Source organism: Thamnophis elegans, chromosome 6 (genome assembly GCF_009769535.1).
Source record: "Thamnophis elegans isolate rThaEle1 chromosome 6, rThaEle1.pri, whole genome shotgun sequence".
NCBI lineage: Eukaryota > Metazoa > Chordata > Lepidosauria > Squamata > Colubridae > Thamnophis > Thamnophis elegans.
Genome location: NC_045546.1, coordinates 47,796,505 through 47,818,619, shown reverse-complemented (window position 1 = coordinate 47,818,619; position 22,115 = coordinate 47,796,505). Strand labels below are relative to the sequence as shown.

The 22,115-nt window shown below is 36.3% G+C and overlaps 1 protein-coding gene across 1 annotated transcript in view; it reads right to left on the bottom strand.

Moving 5' to 3' along the window:
• NCAM2 (neural cell adhesion molecule 2) overlaps positions 1-22,115 on the bottom strand; it is a 145,945-nt gene that overhangs the window by 69,636 nt on the left and 54,194 nt on the right. The window contains exons 9-10 of the mRNA XM_032219806.1: positions 20,783-20,928; positions 6,056-6,206 (exon numbers count right to left, since the gene is read on the bottom strand). Coding sequence (XP_032075697.1) covers positions 6,056-6,206; positions 20,783-20,928 — 297 coding nt within the window. The remainder of the gene's footprint in view (positions 1-6,055; positions 6,207-20,782; positions 20,929-22,115) is intronic.

The window sequence follows — 22,115 nt, the reverse complement described above, 5'->3', positions numbered from 1 at the left end:
ACTAGTGACTCTATCAAAAAGTATCGCATTTGCTTGACAATTATTTATTTTTGATAAATTAATTCATGCTACTTTCTGCCAAACAACACATACTTTTATAATCTTCAGAAATTGCTACCCAGTTTAATATTTTATCTAATATTAAATCAGTTCACCAATCTGTAATTATTTTGACCCAATTTCCCCATTTTTGCAAACAAGAAAATTTGGCTTCTAGCATTGAGTTCATCTTCCATGATTTTTCAAAAAGCTTGGATATCTGTAAACTCTTACTTTTTGTATTAATATTGACAAAAAGTGTCTCAATATTCTAAATAGCTCTTGGAATTTTATTTTTAGTACTAAATTTCACACTATTTTCTGGTCTCTTGTTTGTCTCCCTTGCAAGATTCAGTTTAAAGCCTGCGGATCAGGTTTGCAAGACACCTTCCAAACCTATTTTATAAGTCTTGTAAGATGTTGTCAGCCTTTTGCCAAGAGTTCAGTAATATATTTTACTTGGATTACTTTATTAATTGTATGTAGTATGATAAAAGATTTCTATTTACCTAAATATCATATTATAGAGGAATTGTGAAAATAATTTAAATGAAGATTTTCACAATGTGTGATAGTATCCTCAAATGTTGAAGCATCTTAATATTTGGAAGGCTTCTATAATTTCATTGAAGGATTGCCCTTGAGGTGAAGGGCAAAATAGCTTTCAAAACAGCATGATTTTAATTCACCAAGGAGGAAAGTTTCACTTAAACCATAAAATTGGTGAAACATACTTTTTTAAAAAAATGCTACCTTTAATTGGACATCTTTGTCAACTAGCATTCAGACTAGATATGAAACCAATGACATACTTTATTGTTATTGTATTGCTACCCCTGATATATGACCTGCATGTAACTTTTTATGTCTCTCTTTGTTTTTCCTTCTGAATAACTTTTTTGGTGAGCATTAAAATGTTTAGGGTTGAGAGTCTTAATTTAATATAACTTGCTTACTTCATTCTCAGTACTTTGAAAGTTTTTGGATACTTTAAAAAAAAACCAATTGCCACCATATTAGTAGCTTCCATGAAGAAAGTAGGCCATCAATCTTTTGAGAGATACATAGCTAGGTCCTTGATAATGATTGAGAAACATCTTAAAATTAATTTTCTAACATATTAATACAAATGCAGTTTCAAACTGAATTACAAGACTTGTGTTAGATCTGCGAGAAGCAAGCGAGAGGTGTGAGTGAGTTTCAGCACTATTTCATTTCAAGAGTAAGTGACTGTGCTTTGCCGTCTGGGCTGCCGGAGCTCGCCTTTTAAGGAGCTCCGACAGACCAGCCAGCCAATGACAGTTGCTTAAACTTCCCTGGGTTTGGGTAACCAATTCCCGGTGAGCATGTGAAAACATGCAAATTAAGGAGCTCCGGCAGTCCAGCTGGCCAATGACAGTTGTTTAACTTCCAGGGGTTTGGGCAACCAATCCCCGGTGAGCATATGAAAACATGTAAATTTAACAATGTACTTGTCCATACGTAACACCCCTCCCTTCCTAGAATGAACAATGTCCAATCCCCAGCCTACATAGATGACGTAGTCTTTCAGGTAGGCGGGGCACGCCTGTCTTCTACTTGACCTGCACAGATCACTTGTCCCTGGGAGCTTGGCCGGTGCAGTCGAGCCTGCTGTTCCTCTGGATGCTTGGGAAGGAATCTTCTGGAGCTCCTTGGCCCACGAGTTGAGCTCCGGCCTGGTTCCTTTGCCTCCTGAGATGCCATTTCTTTGGGGGATGGCTTCGAATGCAGCTAAGTGTTTGTGGCCTGGGTTGGATGGTCATCCCTCAATCTCTTGGCTTGGTGAGGCCGGTTCCCGCCCATCTGCTTCCCAGCTGGCAGTTGAGCATGCTCCGTGAGGTGGAGACCTGGGGTTCTCTGGGAGTTGTTCTGAGCTGGTGGGTGCAGTCCAATCACCCTGGTTCCTCAGTTCAGCATCCCCCAGTGGTGTTGGACCTGGTTGATGTATCTCCTCCAGATTCGTCCATCCTCTAGCTCCACTCTTTATGACTTCGGCTTGGTGACAGCCACGATTCATCCCACCAGCCAAATCGGGTACCCGGTGTAGTTGTGGGCGAATACCTGGTCATTTATGTTGAACTCCAGGCTTGGTCGAATAGAATCCAGGGGGTTCTCTGGAAGGTAGTCCAGGTGGTACCAGTCAAGTCTGGACCTCAGTCTTCTCCCCATCAAGAGCTCTGCTTGGTGATGTGTTATATGAAAAGGAATTGGTTGATTTTTTCCTGCAAGCTTCCTGGTCCCATTCAGGTGAGGGTTTCTTTTCACTCGACCTATCCATTGCTCGCTGGATTGAATGAGGCAATGAGAACATGCCAGATCCCTTGCTCTGTGAGGAATGCCTCCATCATCTTGGTGGTCAGTTGTGGGCTGGTTGTCAGAGACCAGGGTGTCAGGTAGGCCCTGGGTCACGAAAACTTTCCAGAGAGCTCTGATGGTGGCTTCTGCCGTGGTTGATTGCATGATAACGACCTCCAGCCATTTGGAGTAAGCATCCACCATGATTAGGAACATCTGCCCTGCCACTGGTCCTGCAAAGTTGATATGGATGCATGACCACGGTTCCTTGGCAGCTTCCCACTCTTGCACGGGTGCCCAGGGTGGGACTGGTTGTGTCTCCTGGCAGGATCTTCAAGTGGCTACCTACTCCGTGATGTCCTTATTCATATTGGGCCACCAGATGTAGCTCCTGGTTAGTGCCTTCATCCGTACTATCCCTGGGTGACCCTTGTAGCTTCCATGGCTTGCCTCTGCAGCCTCTGGGGTACGATGACTCTCTCCCCCAACAACAAGCAACTCTTGATAGTTGATAGTTCTGCCTGCTTACTCTGGTAGCTCTGGAACTCCTCACTGAGCTTCTCCTGTGGCCACCCCTTCAACACCCAGTTCAGAACCTTTCGCAACCCCTCATCCTTTTGTCTATGCTCGGCAATGTCCCTGGCAGTGACTGGCCTGGATGGGTCAACATCAATCAGCAATACCATGGCAGTGGGGTCAGAGTCTTCCACCAGCTCCAGTAATGGGCAATGGCTGAGTGCATCGGTGTGGTTGATGTCCTTTCCTGGGCGGTAGATCAGCTTGTAGTCATACGCCGTGAAGAAAATGGCCCATCTGGTCATCCTTAGGGACATGTACAGTGGGTTTGTTGGCTCCCAGCGAGGAACCCCAGCAGTGGTTTATGGTCTGTGACAAGTTCAAAATGTCTGCCATACATGTACTCATGGAATCTCTTGATTTCTGTGACAGAACTCAAGGCTTTCTTGTCGATCTGGCTGTAGTTGAGTTCAGCTGGGGACAAGGTCTTAGAGTAATAGGCTATGGGAGCTTCCAATCCATCCGGTAGGCAATGGCTGAGGACTGCTCTGACTCCAAAGGGGGAGGCGTCACAGGTGATCTGAACTGGCAAAGTATGGTTGAACTGGATGACCACACTGTTGGAGGATAGGAGCTCTTTTAGAGCTGTGAAGGCCCGGTCTTCCTTCTGTCCCCAGGTCCACAGTGCCGTCTTTCCCAGGAGATTGTTCAGCGGCTCAGCAATGGTGGCCTTCTGTTGTAAAAAATACTATAAAAGTTCAATAGTCCTAAGAAGGCTTGGATCTCTCTTTTGTTCCTTGGGATAGGGACATTTCTAATGGCCTTTACTTTGCTGTCAGTGGGATGGATGCCAGACCCGTCTATGAGGTATACCAGGAACTCTATCTGCCTCACACCGATTTTACATTTCTTTGGGTTCACTTTAAGTCCCTTCTCCTTAAACCTCCCCAAAGTCTCGCACACGCATTCCATCAGCGGCTCTATGGAGTCCCCGAGATGAATATGTCCTCAAAGTATGGCACCACCCCCAGGATTCCTTGCAGTAGCCACTCCATTAAACACTGAAACAGTCCTGGGACTACACTGACTCCAAACTGCAGTCTGGTGCATTTGAAAGCGCCCCTGTGGGTCATAATCGTCTGTGCTGCCCAACATTTTCCAACAGGAAGCAGTTTTTCTTTAACTGTTACTCCTGATGATTAATGGTTGATAAATACAATTTCTGACTACAGTTATCATTATAGCGCAGTCCCAAGAGGAGCTCTTATGTTCAGTCATATCCATTCTTGGTTTTTCAGACTGATATTCTAGATATTACAACTTTGTCTCCAAGAATATGCCAGGATCAGTGATTGCAAAGATCTATTTGGGAAAAAGTCATCTACAGTTTCCTTACTTCCACTGACTTTCAAACAACAAGGGGGTCTAGAAACTCAGGAGGCAATTCTACTGGAGAGCAATATGATAAATGTAGCAGAAATAATCTTATCACTGTTGGGAAATAACGCACCAAATTATTTTAAGAGTTATACATTCTTTTACAAAAAAAAATACAAAGAAAAGGGATGTGAAAATTGTAATTTATACAAAATATGGTTATGTATGCCTGCATATACAGTGTTAGAGTAGGGTATGTAAGAGTATATACATGTGTATGAATTTAATAGTTTTAGGGAGAAAAGTAATATATACATTATGTTTAAAGTATATATTTTAACTAACCTGTTCTGACCCAGCTTAGCAGAACCAAGAAAAAACCCTCTTTATGTAACTACTGTGTCCTGAAAAAACCCTCTTTATTTAACTACTGTGAATTCATGGCATTTCCACACAAAAAATACCAGGCAAAAATCCTTCCAAGGGTTAACTGAAGTACAGAGCTTATCAGTTCTTTGATAATTGCCAGGCAAGGAGCTTCCAGCCACAAAGCTGTAAATCAAACTCTCTGAAACAGTCTCTGAGACATGAATCACAATGAGTAAATCTCCCTAAATCAAATGGTTATTTCCCATGACACCACTCCCCTTTAGCTTCTATTTATTCCCCAGACAGGGAGGGGCCAGTCAGTGTCCATGTGTGCCTTTCTTTCTGAGTTGACTCCTGGTAATTAATTGTTCTGTCCTGACAGCTCTGCACATATGCGCTTCTGTAACAGCCCCAGTTTTTCTTCTTCCCCACTTATCTCTGACTGCGAAGGCAGCTGGGAGATGTCAGATGGCCCTGGCTCTATCATTGCTTCTGATGCAGGACATCCATCAGAACCTTCCCCAGACTACAGGACTGGCGCAAGTTCCTCACGAAGCTCTTCATTGTCCGAGTCTACCGCCAGCTCTGCTGGCAGCTGGGAGGCCACAACATAATCCTTTCTAATGTTGTACCATCACTTTGGTATGTACCTTTATTTGCTAATTAATAAGGACATTGATTTGAATTCAGGGACACCCACCCAATGCCCCATCAGCCATAAACTGCTTGCCTCCATCCATAGTCTGATACATACAATGGCACTGAATTTTAGCAGCAAAAAGGATGTACATTTTTGCAGAACTTTTTTTGCAAAAAAAACCAAAAACAGAACATTTAACAATGTTTGCTTGTTTGTTTTAAGCACAAAATCTTATTGAAAAAAAATATCATGGCATTTTTGTTTTAGGATTAGAAAGGCCTCCCATTTGCTTCTACAGCTTTTGGTAGCTAGTCAGAGAACTGTTTAAATGTAAGTCCATAAATACAGGTACTCTATTTATAAGTTTGTTTAGTGACTGTTCAAAGTTACAATAGCATTGAAACATGTGACTTATGACAGTTTTTCACACTTATGACCGTTGTGGCATCCCTGTGGTCATATGATCAAAATTCAGATGTTTGGCATATGACTCATATTTATGACTATTGTAGTGTCCTTGGGGTTATGTAATCACATTTTCTGATCTTCTGACAAACAAAGTCAATATGGAAGTCAGATTCACTTAACAATTGTGTTACTAATGTAACAACTGCAATGATTCGCTTAACAACTGTGGCAAGAAAGATGATAAAATCGGGCAAAATTCACTTAACATCTCACCTAACAACAGAAATGTTGGGCTCAATTATGGTTGTGTATCAAGGACTACTTGTACAACATAAACTGTAAAGTCCTTTGTTATCATTAAATTCAGAGGAAACAAAAAATCTAACGTACATTCAATATCAAGATACATGCTCTTTTGATGTCCTCCAATTCTACTTGCAGCTTCACAGTCATATCTCCCCGAATCTGTCAATTTCACATCTTTAATGTGTAGTGACGATCTTCCATATTGTCCCTTGACTTCTATTCGACCATCTGGATTCTATTTGTAAAAAAGAATATTGTTAAGATTAATAATTGTAGAATTATTACACAATATCTATTTTATAAATTATTTGTAATACAAACATAATGCATAAACTAAGTATTAGTCAAAGGAAATCCTGTAGACACGGGAAAAAAAGATTTGCCCATTGGACTTAAATTATTCCCTAAAGTATTCAAACTTTTATCAACCTGACTATATGTAAAATATGCCATTTGTTACATATTATGCTTATAATAATTTTGGTAGAATTGATTTTTACATGTGACATTATATTTATGCCATGTATCACAAATTCATATGCTATCTACCAATATGCTTTACATGAAGTAATGATAACATTTAATTATTTATATATACTTAATTATACAAATTAAAAATAATATTTTATTAAAGAACACTTTTCTGATTATATATCATAGAATTCTTGGTATTATTTTTTAAAAGTCTGGTAAATTCAAGGTGCTGGTTGTCACCTTTAAAGCCCTTCATGGCTTGGGACCAGGTTATCTGAGGGACCGTCTCTTGCCAGTCACATCTACTTGACCCATCACAGTGGGGAGGCAGAGAATGTTGCAGGTCCCATCCCTGAGGGGGATACACCTGGTGAGACGCAGAAGAAGGGCCTTCTCAGTAGTGACTCCCTCTCTCTGGAACATCATTGCCACAGAGATTAGAATGGACCCCATTTTAATACTCTTCAGGAAGGCGCTGAAGACCTGTTTCTGCCAGTGGGCCTGGAGAACCCAGAGCGGAATGGAGCCCATTAAATGGCTCATGTGATCTGCTGTCGCTGGGGCAGGGGTTGGGAGGTGGGGGGAGTGATTTTGTTATATTGTACTATATTAATTTATTGGATCCTTTTTGTTAGTTTTTATTGTTTTAAATGTGCTTTTTTTATTCTGTAAGCTGCCTTGAGTTGCCATGGGTGAACAGGCAGCAATATAAATTCAATAAATAAGTAAACAAACAAACAAATAAATAAAATTACAAGGCATTTACAAATGTAATTAGTATGTCTACATACAGAGTCAATATTGAACATTTTTAACAGAAATTGTTCTGTACATTTGAATATATTCACTATATGTAATTAGAAACCCACTACCACAAGAACTATTGTCTATGTATCATTCCTTGGCATATTAAGGATAAAGCTTTAACAAATTACAATTATAGAACTGATTGGTCCAAGAGCAATTAACCTAGTTATTAATATTGTATACCATTGTCATGATTTTTTTTTAAAAAAAACATGTATGTTTATCTACATCATCAGCTTTATAGACTGAAAACATTTACCATGCAAGTTATTTGGTCAAGTCAATTCCATTACAGGTAGTTCTTACTTAACAACTACAGGGAAAGGCAACTCCATCACTAAGCAGAATGGTAATTAAATGAAAATTCATATGATCATGACAGACTTACAACCTCAGTTCTGCTGTGGACAATAAGTGAAACATCATGCGATCCCAGCTTGGTACAATTAAGATCCAAAACCCATTGTTTACTTAGGTTTGAAATGAAACAAAATCCAGAAAGAGTAAACACAGTAAGATTGTTATTAATACAATAATACAATACAATAGCAGAGTTGGAAGGGACCTTGGAGGTCTTCTAGTCCAACCCACTGCCTAGGCAGGAAACCCTATACCATTCCAGACAAATGGCTATCCAACATCTTCTTAAAGACTTCCAGTGTTGGGGCATTCACAACTTCTGGAGGCAAGCTGTTCCACTGATTAATTGTTCTGTTAGGAAATTTCTCCTTAGTTCTAAGTTTATAGCAATAGCAATAGCAGTAGACTTATATACCACTTCATAGGGCTTTCAGCCCTCTCTAAGCGGTTTACAGAGAGTCAGCATATTGCCCCCAACAATCCGGGTCCTCATTTTACCCACCTCGGAAGGATGGAAGGCTGAGTCAACCCTGAGCCGGTGAGATTTGAACCGCTGAACTGCTGATCTAGCAGTAGCCTGCAGTGCTGCATTTAACCACTGCGCCACCTCGGCTCTAAGTTGCTTCTGTCCTTGATTAGTTTCCACCCATTGCTTCTTGTTCTACCCTCAGGTGCCTTGGAGAATAGTTTGACTCCATCTTCTTTGTGGCAACCCCTGAGATATTGGAACACTCCTATCATGTCTCCCCTAGTCCTTCTTTCTATTAAACTAGACATAGTTCTTGCAACCGTTCTTCATACGTTTTAGTCTCCAGTACCCTAATCATCTTTGTTGCTCTTCTCTGCACTCTTTCTAGAATCTCCACATCTTTTCTACATCGTGGAGACCAAAACTGAATGCAGGATTCCAAGTGTGGCCTTACCAAGGCATTATAAAGTGGTATTAACACTTCACATGATCTTGATTCTATCCCTCTGTTTACGTAGCCTAGAACTGTGTTGGCTTTTTTGGCAGCTGCTGCATACTGCTGGCTCATATTTAAATGGTTGTCCACTAGGACTCCAAGATCCATCTCACAATTGCTAATATTGAGCAAGGTACCACCTATACTGTACCTGTTCATTTCTTTCTTCTTGCCTAAATGTAGAACCTTACTGTTTTCACCATTGCATTTCATTTTATTAGATAATGCCCAATGTTCAAGTTTGTCAAAATCCTTCTGTATCTTTAGCCTATCTTTTGGAGTGTTGGCTATTCCTGCCAGCTTGGTGTCATCTGCAAATTTGATGAGTTCCCCATTTATTCCCTCATCCAAATCATTGATGAAGATGTTGAAGAGTACTGGGCCTAAAACAGAGCCTTGGGGTATTCCACTGCATACTTCCCTCCATGTAGATGCAATTCCATTGAGGACTACACGTTGAGTGCGGTTGGTCAGACAGTTACAAATCCATCTGGTGGTGATGCTGTCTAACCCACATTCTTCTACTTCATCTAGTAGTAGGTTATGGTCTACCTTATCAAATGCCTTACTGAAGTCCAAGTAAACTATATTGATGGCATTCCTCTGGTCCACTAATTTTATCACTTTGTAAAAGAATGCAATAAGATTAGTCTGGCATGCTCTGTTTTTGACAAACCCATGTTGGCTTTTGGCTATTACTTTGTTTACTTCTAGGTGTTTGCTAATTTGTTGCCTGATTGTCTTTTCCAGAATCTTTCCTGGCATTGAGGTCAGACTGAAAGTATATAGTTTCATCTATTTTTTTTTCCTTTTTTGAAGATGGGAACCACATCAGCTCTTTTCCAGTCCTCTGGCAGTTCACCAGTGCTCCAAGATCTCTGAAAGATATAGTTCAGTGGTTCTGAGATCTCATCTGCCAGTTCCTTCAGAACCCTGGGGTGTAATCCGTCCGGTCCTGGTGATTTGAATTCATCTAGGGTAGACAGGTGCTCATTAATTGCCCTTTCTCTCCTCTCATTTAAGAAACTACAGTAACTAATCCCACTGATCTATCCATTTCCCTGTCATCCCAGCATCTTCTCTTGCTTCCCTGTCTTTCATTAGTGGCCAATATTTTTGTTCATTTTTTGCTAACCTTTAAACCATTTCTTTCCATAACAAAATGTCCCATTCTATTCTATGTACAGATTAAGCTGCCTGAAAGATTCAGGCACAGAGCAACTTGAAACCAGCTAGTCAACACACAAAACAATGTACATAAAATTCTGAACATCCCTAGGCAGAAAAACACAAATATATAAAACCTTGATAGATTGACTACATAATAATAGTTAACGCAATTTTATAAGCACTGTAATTAAAGTATAGAATCAGTTATACAATTGATTATCTGCCATCAGGCCAGTGTCAACTCTTAGTAACTTACAATACCTTCCAGAAAACCACTTTACACATTTATAGCTCAAAGTATTAACAAACATGCTCTATTATCATCTATGACATATTAATACATTGAATGCAATTATTATTTTGGTTTCTCTGCACATTTTCTTAAATATACAATAGATGTAATATCTATTGTCAAGTAAGTTTAGATTCCAGTCTTTAAACATGGATATCAATGGCATTCTTCTACTGCAATGTATCAAATTTGTAACAATAAAATAAATTTCTACATAAGTATATTCAAATTAAAAATATTAGCAACCAAAGATCCCATTGTCCAGTCCCTTATATTAATGGGCATCTTTGTAAAAGAGCCTTGCTATTTGGTTTCTTTCAAAAGAAATTGTAATTATGGAATATATTCATTTTATTAAAACATCTCATTCTGGAAGTATCCTCTCTTATCATTGCACAGTTATTTCTGCTGTGATCTCTATACTGGCAATAATATCTATAAATGAATTTCCAACATTGTTGTTCTATTTTTATACTGCCTATAATTCCTAAAATAAATTAATGCATTATAAGAAAACATTATCTGGAAAAGGTTATTAGTGCCTTCACAATGGTATTAGTGAGCCATCAGAACATAGAAATATATGGATTGCCCACCACTAATCGACAGCAAAGACACAGAAAATTCTTTTTTATCTCTAGTGCTTTTCTAGATTTTACCACTTTAGTATAGGTGGCAGAGAGAGACTGATAAATAACAAATAATACATACATTTGCAAGAACAGAAAATATAGATTGTATCTTCTTTCAGTGTTTTAGTCAAAATTTCTGACCCCAATCAGAAATTTCAGTAAGGTAATTTTAAATTTTTTTCTCCATCTCAGTAATAACTTCAATTGAAAATACATTCTTACATTTTTCTACTTCTAGTCTATTGAAATATACATAATTTTGTAACTCAATCAAAGTGATGAATGTCCTTCCGTCATCATATATGGTTGTTCAGTAGGCAGATTTTTCATTTTGACTGCAACATAAGAATAGCTCAAGAAGTAATTCGTTTTTCCTTCTGCTTTGATATAATATTCCCTGAAGATTTCAGTGGATATTAATTAGATTCTACTGGTAACTCTATTATATAGTCCACCAATAAGAATCTGCAGGAAACTATTATTCCTGACCAAGAACAAAATTCTTTCAACAGAAACATTTATGTATTTGATTTATGAGAAACAACAAGTAAAAGATGCTAGTATTCAATTTTTACTTTCTAAAAACTTTCTTTACACATTTGTCATAACATTTTCAAATGCACTTCTTTTGGCTTAGATCTAGAGAATGCCATGTGTCACCAGCCATAATGACAGGAAATAAATTTCTATTATGTACAATACTGCCATTTCTCAAATGTAAGTTGTACATCATAAGATTGGTAGCCTTGTGGTACATGTAACATCCACCAAATAAATATTCATTAACAAAAATAAAATAATTTAATATCTCAAAAGTTGCTATTACATATAGATGGTAGGAGAGCCAAAGCAATATGATGCCCTAGATAAAAATATACATTTTTATCACTGGTACTATTTAGTTCAACCGCTCTTTCCACAAGAACTATCAGAACTATCTCTGGAAGTCAAGTAAATATTACACTTATGCATCCAGGAAAATTTGTATCACTGGATTTCAAAATAAAATTGAATCCTTAATGAAGTATGTTGCCGTTGTCTTTGTAATCTATCAGTTTGTCAAGGAATACACTACTTGATGAATTAGTACCCATGGGACAGATGAATAAATAAGTACTGTTACTTATAAGTCACTCAGGTTTCAATATCATACAGAAGAACTTTCACCTTGAACAATGAGCTAGTTCTCCAGTAGCAGAAAAGCAATGGAAGCAGAAAATGCTATCTGAACTGAAGGCATTATTAAAATTTGAGCGGTTGTAACAATTGGTCAAGATTTCCTAGGATGAAAAGCTACCTTTGATGAGTAAGGGCTGTCATTCACAACAGCCACAAATGTAGAGAAGCTGATGGAAGCTTCCTTCTGGGATATGGATGAAACATTCACAATATTCCCCACATTCTTCAGGTAAATGCATTCTATCCATGCACCTGTTGGAAACAGCAGAAAATTCCAGAGTATTGCCACGTGTATATTCCTTATTGTCTACTGATTCAGTCATGTTAAACTTCACCTTGTATTTGAAGCATGTGGCTATGTTTTCAATGGAACACCTTGAATCAAATCTACTTAATTTCTCACATAAATTCAAATTATTGTAACATTTTATAATTTTCTAAATGAGCTGGTATAATTTCCAGTCCATAGAGAAAACAATTATTTGTTGTAATCTGTTTAAGAAATATATAATATTAAATCATTACAAAAAGATTGTTTAATTGTTGTTGCTTTGGCTTTCTGTCCATCATTATAACTAGCAGTTAATGTCAAAGATTGGAAAATGGGAATGATTTTTTGGATGCACCAAAAAGTATTTAATAATTATCCATTATACACCAATACAATAATACATTTTTAAGAATGTAAGATATGATTTAAGAAATGGTAGCAATATGAGATATGATTAATTACTACTTTATGCTGGTGTTTTCATGCAATATATTTTGGTAGGTTATATAAAGAGGTGACACAGGGCATTGTACATACCAAAACCAATATTATTTCTTCTGTTCTTGTAAGAGGCAGGATTGGTGCACCTGTAATTATAGGAAGGTAAAAAAGGGGGAGGAAATGAAGCTAAGGGACACTTTAAATACTTTTAATAATAAATTAGCTGTTATTCAATGTAAATTTTTAAATTCTAGTCAGAAGAAAAAAAAGGAAATTTTTTCAGGTCATTACCTGAATCAGTGGGACACACATTCTTCCACTATAGAAGTTACATACATTGTATATAAGAATCTATGATATTTTGTTTGGGAGGAAAAAAATCAGAATCCCATTCTGCTCCTCATTTTCCCTTCTCTTAACTTAACATTTTCACAACACTACAAGTAAAGTTTTTCAATCACTCCTGACACTCCTGCCTTTTTATCCATTGTTATTGTTCTAATTTTGAAAATTTCAACTTATTTAAGTTGAACATGGATATTATCAAAATGTCTCTAAGAAAACCATCTTTAACTTTTTACTACCTCAGAATGTTGTATTTGCACATTATCCTCGTGGCTTCATTAATCATAAAGCAATCCACAGCATGGTTCTTTCAAATTCATATGTAGCATTTAAATATTTTGAGCAAACCACTAATTATTTCTAAAAGAAATTATAATGTTTATTTTTGACTTACATATTTGAGCAGATCTATTGTTGGGATCAAACCATATTGTCTCGTGCAGAAGCTCTCAAAAGAACCGGAAGTAATGAATAATTTCTACAGATATTTTTTTAAAAAGGACTCAATATTTTTTCAACAGATTCTTTATAGATATAACAGAAGAACAAAGTGTTCCTTAAAACTGTATACTAATCTAAAGTGTGAGAGAGTCAGTTTAGTGTAGTATGGCATAGGCATCAGGCTAAAAACCACGAGTCTGTCAGTTCTAGTCTCATCTTAGGCACAAAGCCAGCTGGGTGACCTTGGACAAGTCAATTTTTCTCATCCATAGGAAAGAGGCAATGGCACTTTTTAGGAGGGGGACCTTGCCAATAAAGTTGCAAGGACTTGTCAAGAATTCAACATGATTGACCAGAAGAAAAAGGAGAGAGATAAGGGGGGGGGGATTATGACACAATAGCAGATATTATGTTACTTTCTAAAATTCCAGTACATGTGATCATATTTTAAGACACTATGAAGAACTATGAAGTTTTAGAATACAAGCTAGCCAATACAAAATTGTTTCTTTAATTTTATTTTGTGTATGTTGTATTTCCTAAATATATGTTTGTATCACACCTCATCTAGTAACACTGGAGCTGCTAAAAATAACAGCTGCAATGTAAAGCATTTTAATACAGAATTATTTCTATTTATACTTTCAGTATATATTCACTTTTCAAAGGTAAAGTATGTGATATTTTTAATCAACACTTTAGTTTCTTTTTGCCCATTTTGCATATGCAAGAACTGTTTCCTAAACAAAAGGTGCTGAAGCATTTTTAAGTCCAGAACTATAAGATAATATTCAGAAGGCAGGCAGGCACCTAATTTACTGAACTAGAAAGAGAAGGCTGAGATAAAATCAAACTTTTAAGATTCTGCTATTATAGCTAACCTCAAAAATAGTTTTAGCTTTCCTATGGAGTTAATTTTCCAGTCAAATCTACCTAGAACTGATATATAAAGTCAAGATCATAGAAAATAATTGTTATAGTCTATTTTGTGTTGGTCAGACTTTATTTTAAATACAACATTTATTTTAAATACTCTGGTCAGCTAAGGCAACCAGATAGTCTCCAATTAGAAGAAGTTTAGTGGCAAGTCATAATAGTAAAGTGTCCAGAAGGCCAACTTTTGAGAAAAACTTAAAGGATATAATATGTTTAGTTTACAGTAACTAGGTTACTGTACAGAGATAACTAGGTTAAGATCTGAGGACCGTAGTCAAATATCCGAAGGGTATAGATACATTTTTTTTTTGCCCAGGGAGACAGGACTACATTCAGTTGGCAGAGTGGAGAGAAAGAGATCCTGACCAGATTGCCTTATGAAGTTGTATGTTCTCATTCGTTGGTATTAGCTTTTTGAGGTAACCTGAATCAAGAAATATACCACACAAGGGTATTGGAATTCTACTTTATTATCATGGGTATAATCTTGAAAATAAGACAACATTTCCCTTTCTATTCTCGTATATGAAAGAGAATCAAGCAGGACAACCTTGTATTTTCTCACACCTTCCTATTTATCATAGCCTAGCTGATACTTGTGTAACAGTCTTAGCAATTCTTCTTCAAAGTTATCTACATATTCCTATATAACTCTATACATTCTAAATGTGCCAGTTGAGACAAAATATTGCATAACTGCTTAATATTTGATAGTTTAGAATTTAGTGTTTTCATGGCTGCTTAGACAATTACTTTTCTATATTCTACTCTGTCCTAGACCATAATTGCTCATGTAAAATGCTGAATGGGTGAGTGATTTAAACCAAAACTCTCTCAATTTAGTTTAATGGCTTGGATGTAACATTATGTTAATGGTATGCCTCATAAAATGAAGAAGATAACTCCTTCTCAGTCATTTCAAGCCAAGAATCACTCTCCAGCTGGTGAGGGAGAAAAATAGAATAGGATTCCATACACTATTGAAGCTTAGACACATTACTGAAATCTTGGATAGAGATGAAGGAATGATAGCTCTCTTCCCAAGTGATGATTAGACAGTGCTTAGAGATATGTTGGTTGATTTACAGAATATTGGAAAAATATTTATTTACTGTTTAAAATAATAACATATTTTCAGTTATACCACCATTGACAGATTCCAAAGAATGGAAAAAGGTGATGAAGAAGGTATTAAAACCTATAGTACAATTAATGATTTTAATTCTATATAAATTTCCCAAAACTAAGTGAAAACATTGGACCTTGTTCAAATAAGAGAATGAGCTCATTTCTGGAATCAATTTGGCACTTTAGAGCATATACAAAGGATTCAGGATATTATTGAACATTGCAGTGAATACCAACTATCACTTTGCCTGGCATTCATTGACTTTCAAACAGCATTGACTCTGCTAAATTGAGTGTTATAACTGAAGCTCTAAGCTTTAACTATGAAAGAATCTGTAAATGCTACAGCTACCACATACATAAATGAAAAGATTGCCTCCATTAATATATAAAAGAAATTCAACATTTATCAAAAATATTATTAGCAAGTTTGCAGACATATTCAAACAGCTGAACTGGTCCAAAGCAGTAATAAAGATCAACCAATTATGTTTGCCCAACATTGTTCTTTTCATCAACAATTTGAAAACCTTCAAAGATGAATAATCTTCAAAGATATATAAAAATGACAATGACAAGTTTTCAGACTTGAAAATGAACTTGAAGAAGAAACAAATCATGTTTATAAGTACCAAAGTCAACAGCTATACCATACCTAACCTGCATTAAAAGATTACCATGGAGGTTAATATCATTCTGAATGAAATTTACAAATTATTAATCAAGTAAAAAATAAAAGTAATTGGGATTTCCTAGTGAATTGATTTTAATACAATGCCAAGCAAAACAACAACAACAAAAGTAATGAAATAATAAAAGTAAACCAATAAACTTAATAAAATATGACCAACCAGAAAGTTATACTAAATACAACACTATCACAGAATACCAATAAAAAGAAACTAATGGATAAATAATGCTGACCTTCATGAAAATTACTAGGACCTTGGAAGATTAAATATGATTTCACATTTATTGTTAAAAATATACCTAATCTCTTTCCTTTAATCACCATCTGTGTAGTCAGGTTATAGTCTAACTATTTATACAGTAATTATGAATGGGCAATATGGTGGCCTAGTGGTAAAAATGCTTGCCTCCCACTCAGAACTTGAGAGTTCATTTTTAGATAATGTAAGATGTTTCTCTCCTAGAGCACAAAGAAAAAACATCTGCTGTGATCCCCATGGTGCATCAAGAAAGGCATCGGGCAATGCTCAGCTCCATCCAGTTGTCCTGACTCTACCTGACTTAAGGGATAACAGAATTGTAAAAAGGGAGTTTTAGGTATGTTATGAATCACCTGTGAAACAAACTAAACAACACCTTATAGTAAAACTTAAATTGCTCTTTCTTTCACAACTAAAAGATGAATATTTTAAACAGCATTGACTGCCCAAACTAAATGAATAGAGTGGGTTTTTTTAACGAAGTTAAAATAAACCTGCTTTGAGGGAATTGGAGTGTGACATGACAAATATCATGAGAAAAACATCTAAGTCTAAAATAGTTGCTCATATGAAGCCTTTCCATAAACATTAACATTTATAATAGCTCCACTACCACTTTAGCACCTAATTCAAATATGATTATTGAGTCAAAGATAAAAGTGAAAAAATTGGAATGTACCTATAAAAAAACCAAAGATAATGACAACTGCAGAGAACACACAGGTGAGGGTGCAAATCAGCAATGAGACCATTGAAACAATACAGGAATTCAGCTTCCTTGGTTCTAAAATTGACCAATGGGGTGACTGCAGCACTGAGATCAGAAGGCACATAACATTTGGAAGAACTGTAATGTCTGGCATCAATAACCGAATACAGATTAGTCAACAATAATCCAATTGCTACATATGACTGTGTAACTTAGACTCTGAAAAAGGAATATAGGACAAGGGTGGGCATCTTAAAATTGTGGTGCTGGACACAACTATTATGCATCTCATAATAGTTTGCAAAGCAGGAAATCCTAGACAAAGTCCTAGACCAAAAATATCACTCAAAGCCAAGATTGTCAAGCAAAGTCTGTCATGTTTTGGCAAAGTCATGCAAGCCAAGTCACTCAAAAAGTCAATCATGTTGGGAGTGATCGGTTGAAAAAGGAGAAAAGGTCACCTTAGTACCAGTTGGCTTGACACAGGGATGATAAAGGAGGATCCGAAGGAGGAAGAGGGATATGTAAAGTGCTGATCCATAGAGTGGCTAAAGGCCAGATACAACTGAATGGCTAACAATGAAACATTGGTCAAACATTGAATGACTCACCTTCCCATGCATGCACGCATACGCACACACACACGCACACACACACAGACTCTATTACCTTTGCATTCTATCCAAAGATACATTAACATAAATAATTGTGCATTGCCCATTAATGCATAACTTAGAAAATATATGTTCAGTTGGAAATGTCTATCTGTTGAACAATATTATTGTGAAAACAATGACTGCATGTTGACCACTGAATGTAGAGAGAAAGACCAAATTGTTTTTATTTTAAATGTCTGGCAAAATGGCAGCTTCCTCCGCATGTTTTTCTTTTAAAGTTCATGATAAATAAAATCTTCACGTAATGCTTTTCTGGATCACATTTTCTAAATGTGATCTTTAATTTCTGCTTCAGGTATAAGAGATCTGTTAGTGTAAAGTCCCAAAATAACTTTTCATTAAAGTTTATTGTAAAATTAGTTTGGAACCATTTTTATGAGGACTGCTGAATTTTTACATGTCAATTACAATGCTTTAGTAAAAAAAAATATTAACTACTTGCCAAAATGTTGTAAGATTATTTAAATCAATGAATTACAATAATAATAAAATATTATTCATTTTTTTAAAAGAGTTTTAGAAAAAAAATGTTTGTAAGGAAGAAATGCAAGTAGGTGAAGAATTTTCACAAAATAATTTGGCAGCTTAGTGCAATTTCCCCTGAAGCTAGGCTTCAATTTATTGCATATTGACTACACTTAGTACCATAAAGTTTGTGTAAAAGATTTTGAAGTGACCTGGAAATGTGCTGAAACTTCAGAACATTTGTGACAGAGGTTCTGATTGTAAATTTATATAGAAGTATTTATATTATTAAATAAATGTTGCCTTGTTTAGGTTTCATTGGCTTGTGTGAGCGCCATCCACAAAATGCCAAACCTTCTGTTATTTTTGTCAACCAATTGCTCATTAGATGAAATGCTTTAGAAATTTATTTCTAAAGATAAGGAAACTAATGAAATAATTATGGACACTATGGTTTTTATATTTATCTATCTAGTTGCTAGATTTTAGTAGGGATGCTTTGTGTAACATCATACTATTATTTCTTAATTAATCAGCATTCTCAATGGCTCGCCACATTTTCCTAACATATTACAAAATTATATTCCAAAGAAAAACAATTACCAACCTAATCCAAAGGGAGACTCCCCTCAAGAACCAAGACACAGAACAGGACAACGGCATCACCCTCCTCCCTTACATCAAAGGCACCACAGATAAAATCAGCAAAATTCTCCACAAACACAATATCAAGACAGTCTTCAACAGTGACCAAAAATAGCCAACATCTTAAGAAACCCCAAAGACAAAATCCAACTAGAAAACCAAGGAGTCTACGAAATACCATGCAAAATCTGCCCTGCAACATACATAGGACAAACAAACAGGAGAATAAACGAACACATCACAGAACACAAGAATGCAGTAAGAAAAAAAAGAAAAAAACTTCTTCCCTTTTCCAGCACCTTAAAGCTACAGGACATGAAATTAATTTTGAAGGAACCAGGTTAATCTCCAAAACAGAACACTTCAACAAGAGAATAATTATGGAAGCTATCAAAATAGAGAAACACACCCATAACATGAATAAACGTGCTGATACCTCCCGCCTACCAGACATCTGGAAACCAGCCCTAGTCAACAAACGAGCCCCACCCACCACCCACTCGTGTTCCGAAACAACAATAGACACACAGCCAGCACCAATCAGCACCAATCTACCAATCATGATACAACCACACAACCAATCATTCCACTTACTGAAACAAAGCCAGCACTCCACACACACACACACACCAAGAAAGACTGTAGGTCCGTTCACAGTTTAAGCCCAAAACCCAGCCTGGAGATGGTGAATGAGACCTCGCCTAAATGTTGGTTTCACTCCCCATCCTCAGGCTGGTGTTTTTGGCCAAAAACACCAGCCTGAGGATGGGGAATGAGACTCGGTGAAACGTTGCCAAGACAATCATCTTACATGGGAAACTCGGGAAAGTGAGACTCGGTGAAACGTTGCCAAGACAATCATCTTACATGGGAAAAGACCTGAATACAACTAGACCAGCATACACACACACACACACACACATACACACACACACACACACACACACACCATTGGTGGGTTTCCAAATTTTTTAGAACCTCTTCTGTAGGTGTAGCCTACTTTGTGGGAATGGCTTGCCAGCCATGTTACTGGGTGGGAGTGGCTTGCCAGCCATGTGACTGAGTGGGAGTGGCTTGGCACTTAGCAACCAAAATGTTGGCTCTGAAACTCTGGCATTTGAAGCACACAAGTCTTAAAACTGTCAAGTTACAAGACCCTTGCACCCCTAACCTTTAAGGAAAAAAATCCAGGGGTCTTCAAACTTGACAGCATTAAGACTTGTGGACTTCAATTCCCAGAATTCCTCCTCTCGCTCTTCATCTTGATGATACGTGGATGGGTGGGGGAAGGGAGCTGGAACCAGTTCTAAACGGCACTGTAGATTTGTGGAACCTCTTCTATAGAAAAGGTTAGAACTGGCAGGAACCCACCCCTGACACACACACGCACACACACACACACACACACACACACACAAAATAATGATATCTTTTAAGATAACATCAAGCAGAAAGAGATATCATAAAATCATTTTTTTAAAAAAATAGATTATGTCAACGCAATAAAGAAATGAAGAAGAAATGTCTTTCAATGTGCAGACTGGTTTCAAAGTGATGAAAGATGTAAATAAAAAAGCAACAACATCCACAGTAATTTATCATGTTAATTCCAATAATAAATATCAAAATGCAAACAAAGAAATGTGAACAAAATTTTCAAATATCCTCTGGGTAAGACAGAAAACAGCCATTTTACATGAATAAAAGTGTAATTCAAGCATAATATTAAGTCCTGCACAGAAAATAATCAAAGGAAGAGTATTCTTTTTAATCTGAATTATTCTATATCCTGCAGCCTGGGAAGGCAGGATTTTCATACTTATATTTCACACATAAAATGTTTTATCTAACTGAAATTATATTTATATTTTGAATAAATGAAATATTATTATTATTGATTTTTGAGTTCTATGTGTTAATTTACCTTTTCACCTTCAGAAAATGTTATTCCATCAACAGCTCTTTTCCAAGTAATTTCAGGAACTGGTTCTCCTTCTGCTTCACATATCAGAGTGGCTTGACCATTTTCAAAGGTGGTTTCATTTTTAAGTTGTATTATTTGAGGCTGTACTGTTAGAAATATAAATTATATTACTTGTTCTTGATATCAAAGGCTACATACAACACCTTCTTGATATATGTTTGTTTTACTCCTAATGCTTATCTGCATTGTAACATTATTCCATTTTTGGTAGAGGTTTTCCATTGAGAAAGTTAAATATTGAAATGAAAATAGGCAACATGTATATTTCAATTTAGTTTACCCACGTATATTGAAAATAGGCAACAAGTATAATATGTGGGTAAACTAAATTTAGTTTCATATACTTAATGAAAATAACATTGATTATATAAAATAATAGCTCTATTCAATCTCTCTTGCTATTCTCTGTTCTTGTCTTTCTTATCACATTATGACCCTCTATATATTAGACTGGACATTGAGAAGCTTATTCCTGCAAATGTAAGATTTGTCACGTTTTTCTTCTTCTCTGTTCTCCAGTTCCTTTACTTTGCTTAACAATGTATGTCTAACTCTTGTAGATATCTCCAGTAGCTGTTTTTATGAAAGTGAACTATTTAGTAGCTAATGTTGTCACAATATCTTTCTTTTTCAACTTTTCTTATGAATTCACTAATGTGGGGTCCTTGGTGCTCTCTGAGCTTGGTTCTTTTCTTGTAGATGTCAGGTTCACAGAACATCATAGACCCTTCATTTCAATCCTGAGCTACAAAAGTTAATATCATTAATATCTCTAAAAATGACTATTTTAAAGCTACTGCTTTAAAAATTTCCAGGTTGAATGGATAAGAAACTATAGAGATGAACAGAAACAATCTTATAAATTGTGTAGGAACAATTAAGGGAAAATAAATGATATTCTGGGAAAGAGGAAAGAATCTAATTACCTTGATTCCTTTTGGTATAAGAAGGCAAAGAACTCTTATACAAACAGAGAGGACTGAAACATTTTAAAAGTCCTGGGAAACAATAGAACTATTTTTTAAAAAATATCAATGTGACATGAATATCACCTAGTCATGTGTTTCCTATATTTTCAATTTGAATCATCTTTTCTCAGACTATAAAAAAAAACAAAAAAACTGGCTGGGTTTTTGCAAGTGAACATCATAGATATGTTTTTGTTTAGACTTCCTCCTCTATATAAAAGAATAGAATTTTGTTATGGGCACAGGTAGATTGTAGAGAGGAACTTGTAATTTCTCAGTATATTTTCATCATTATCTGTAAGGCA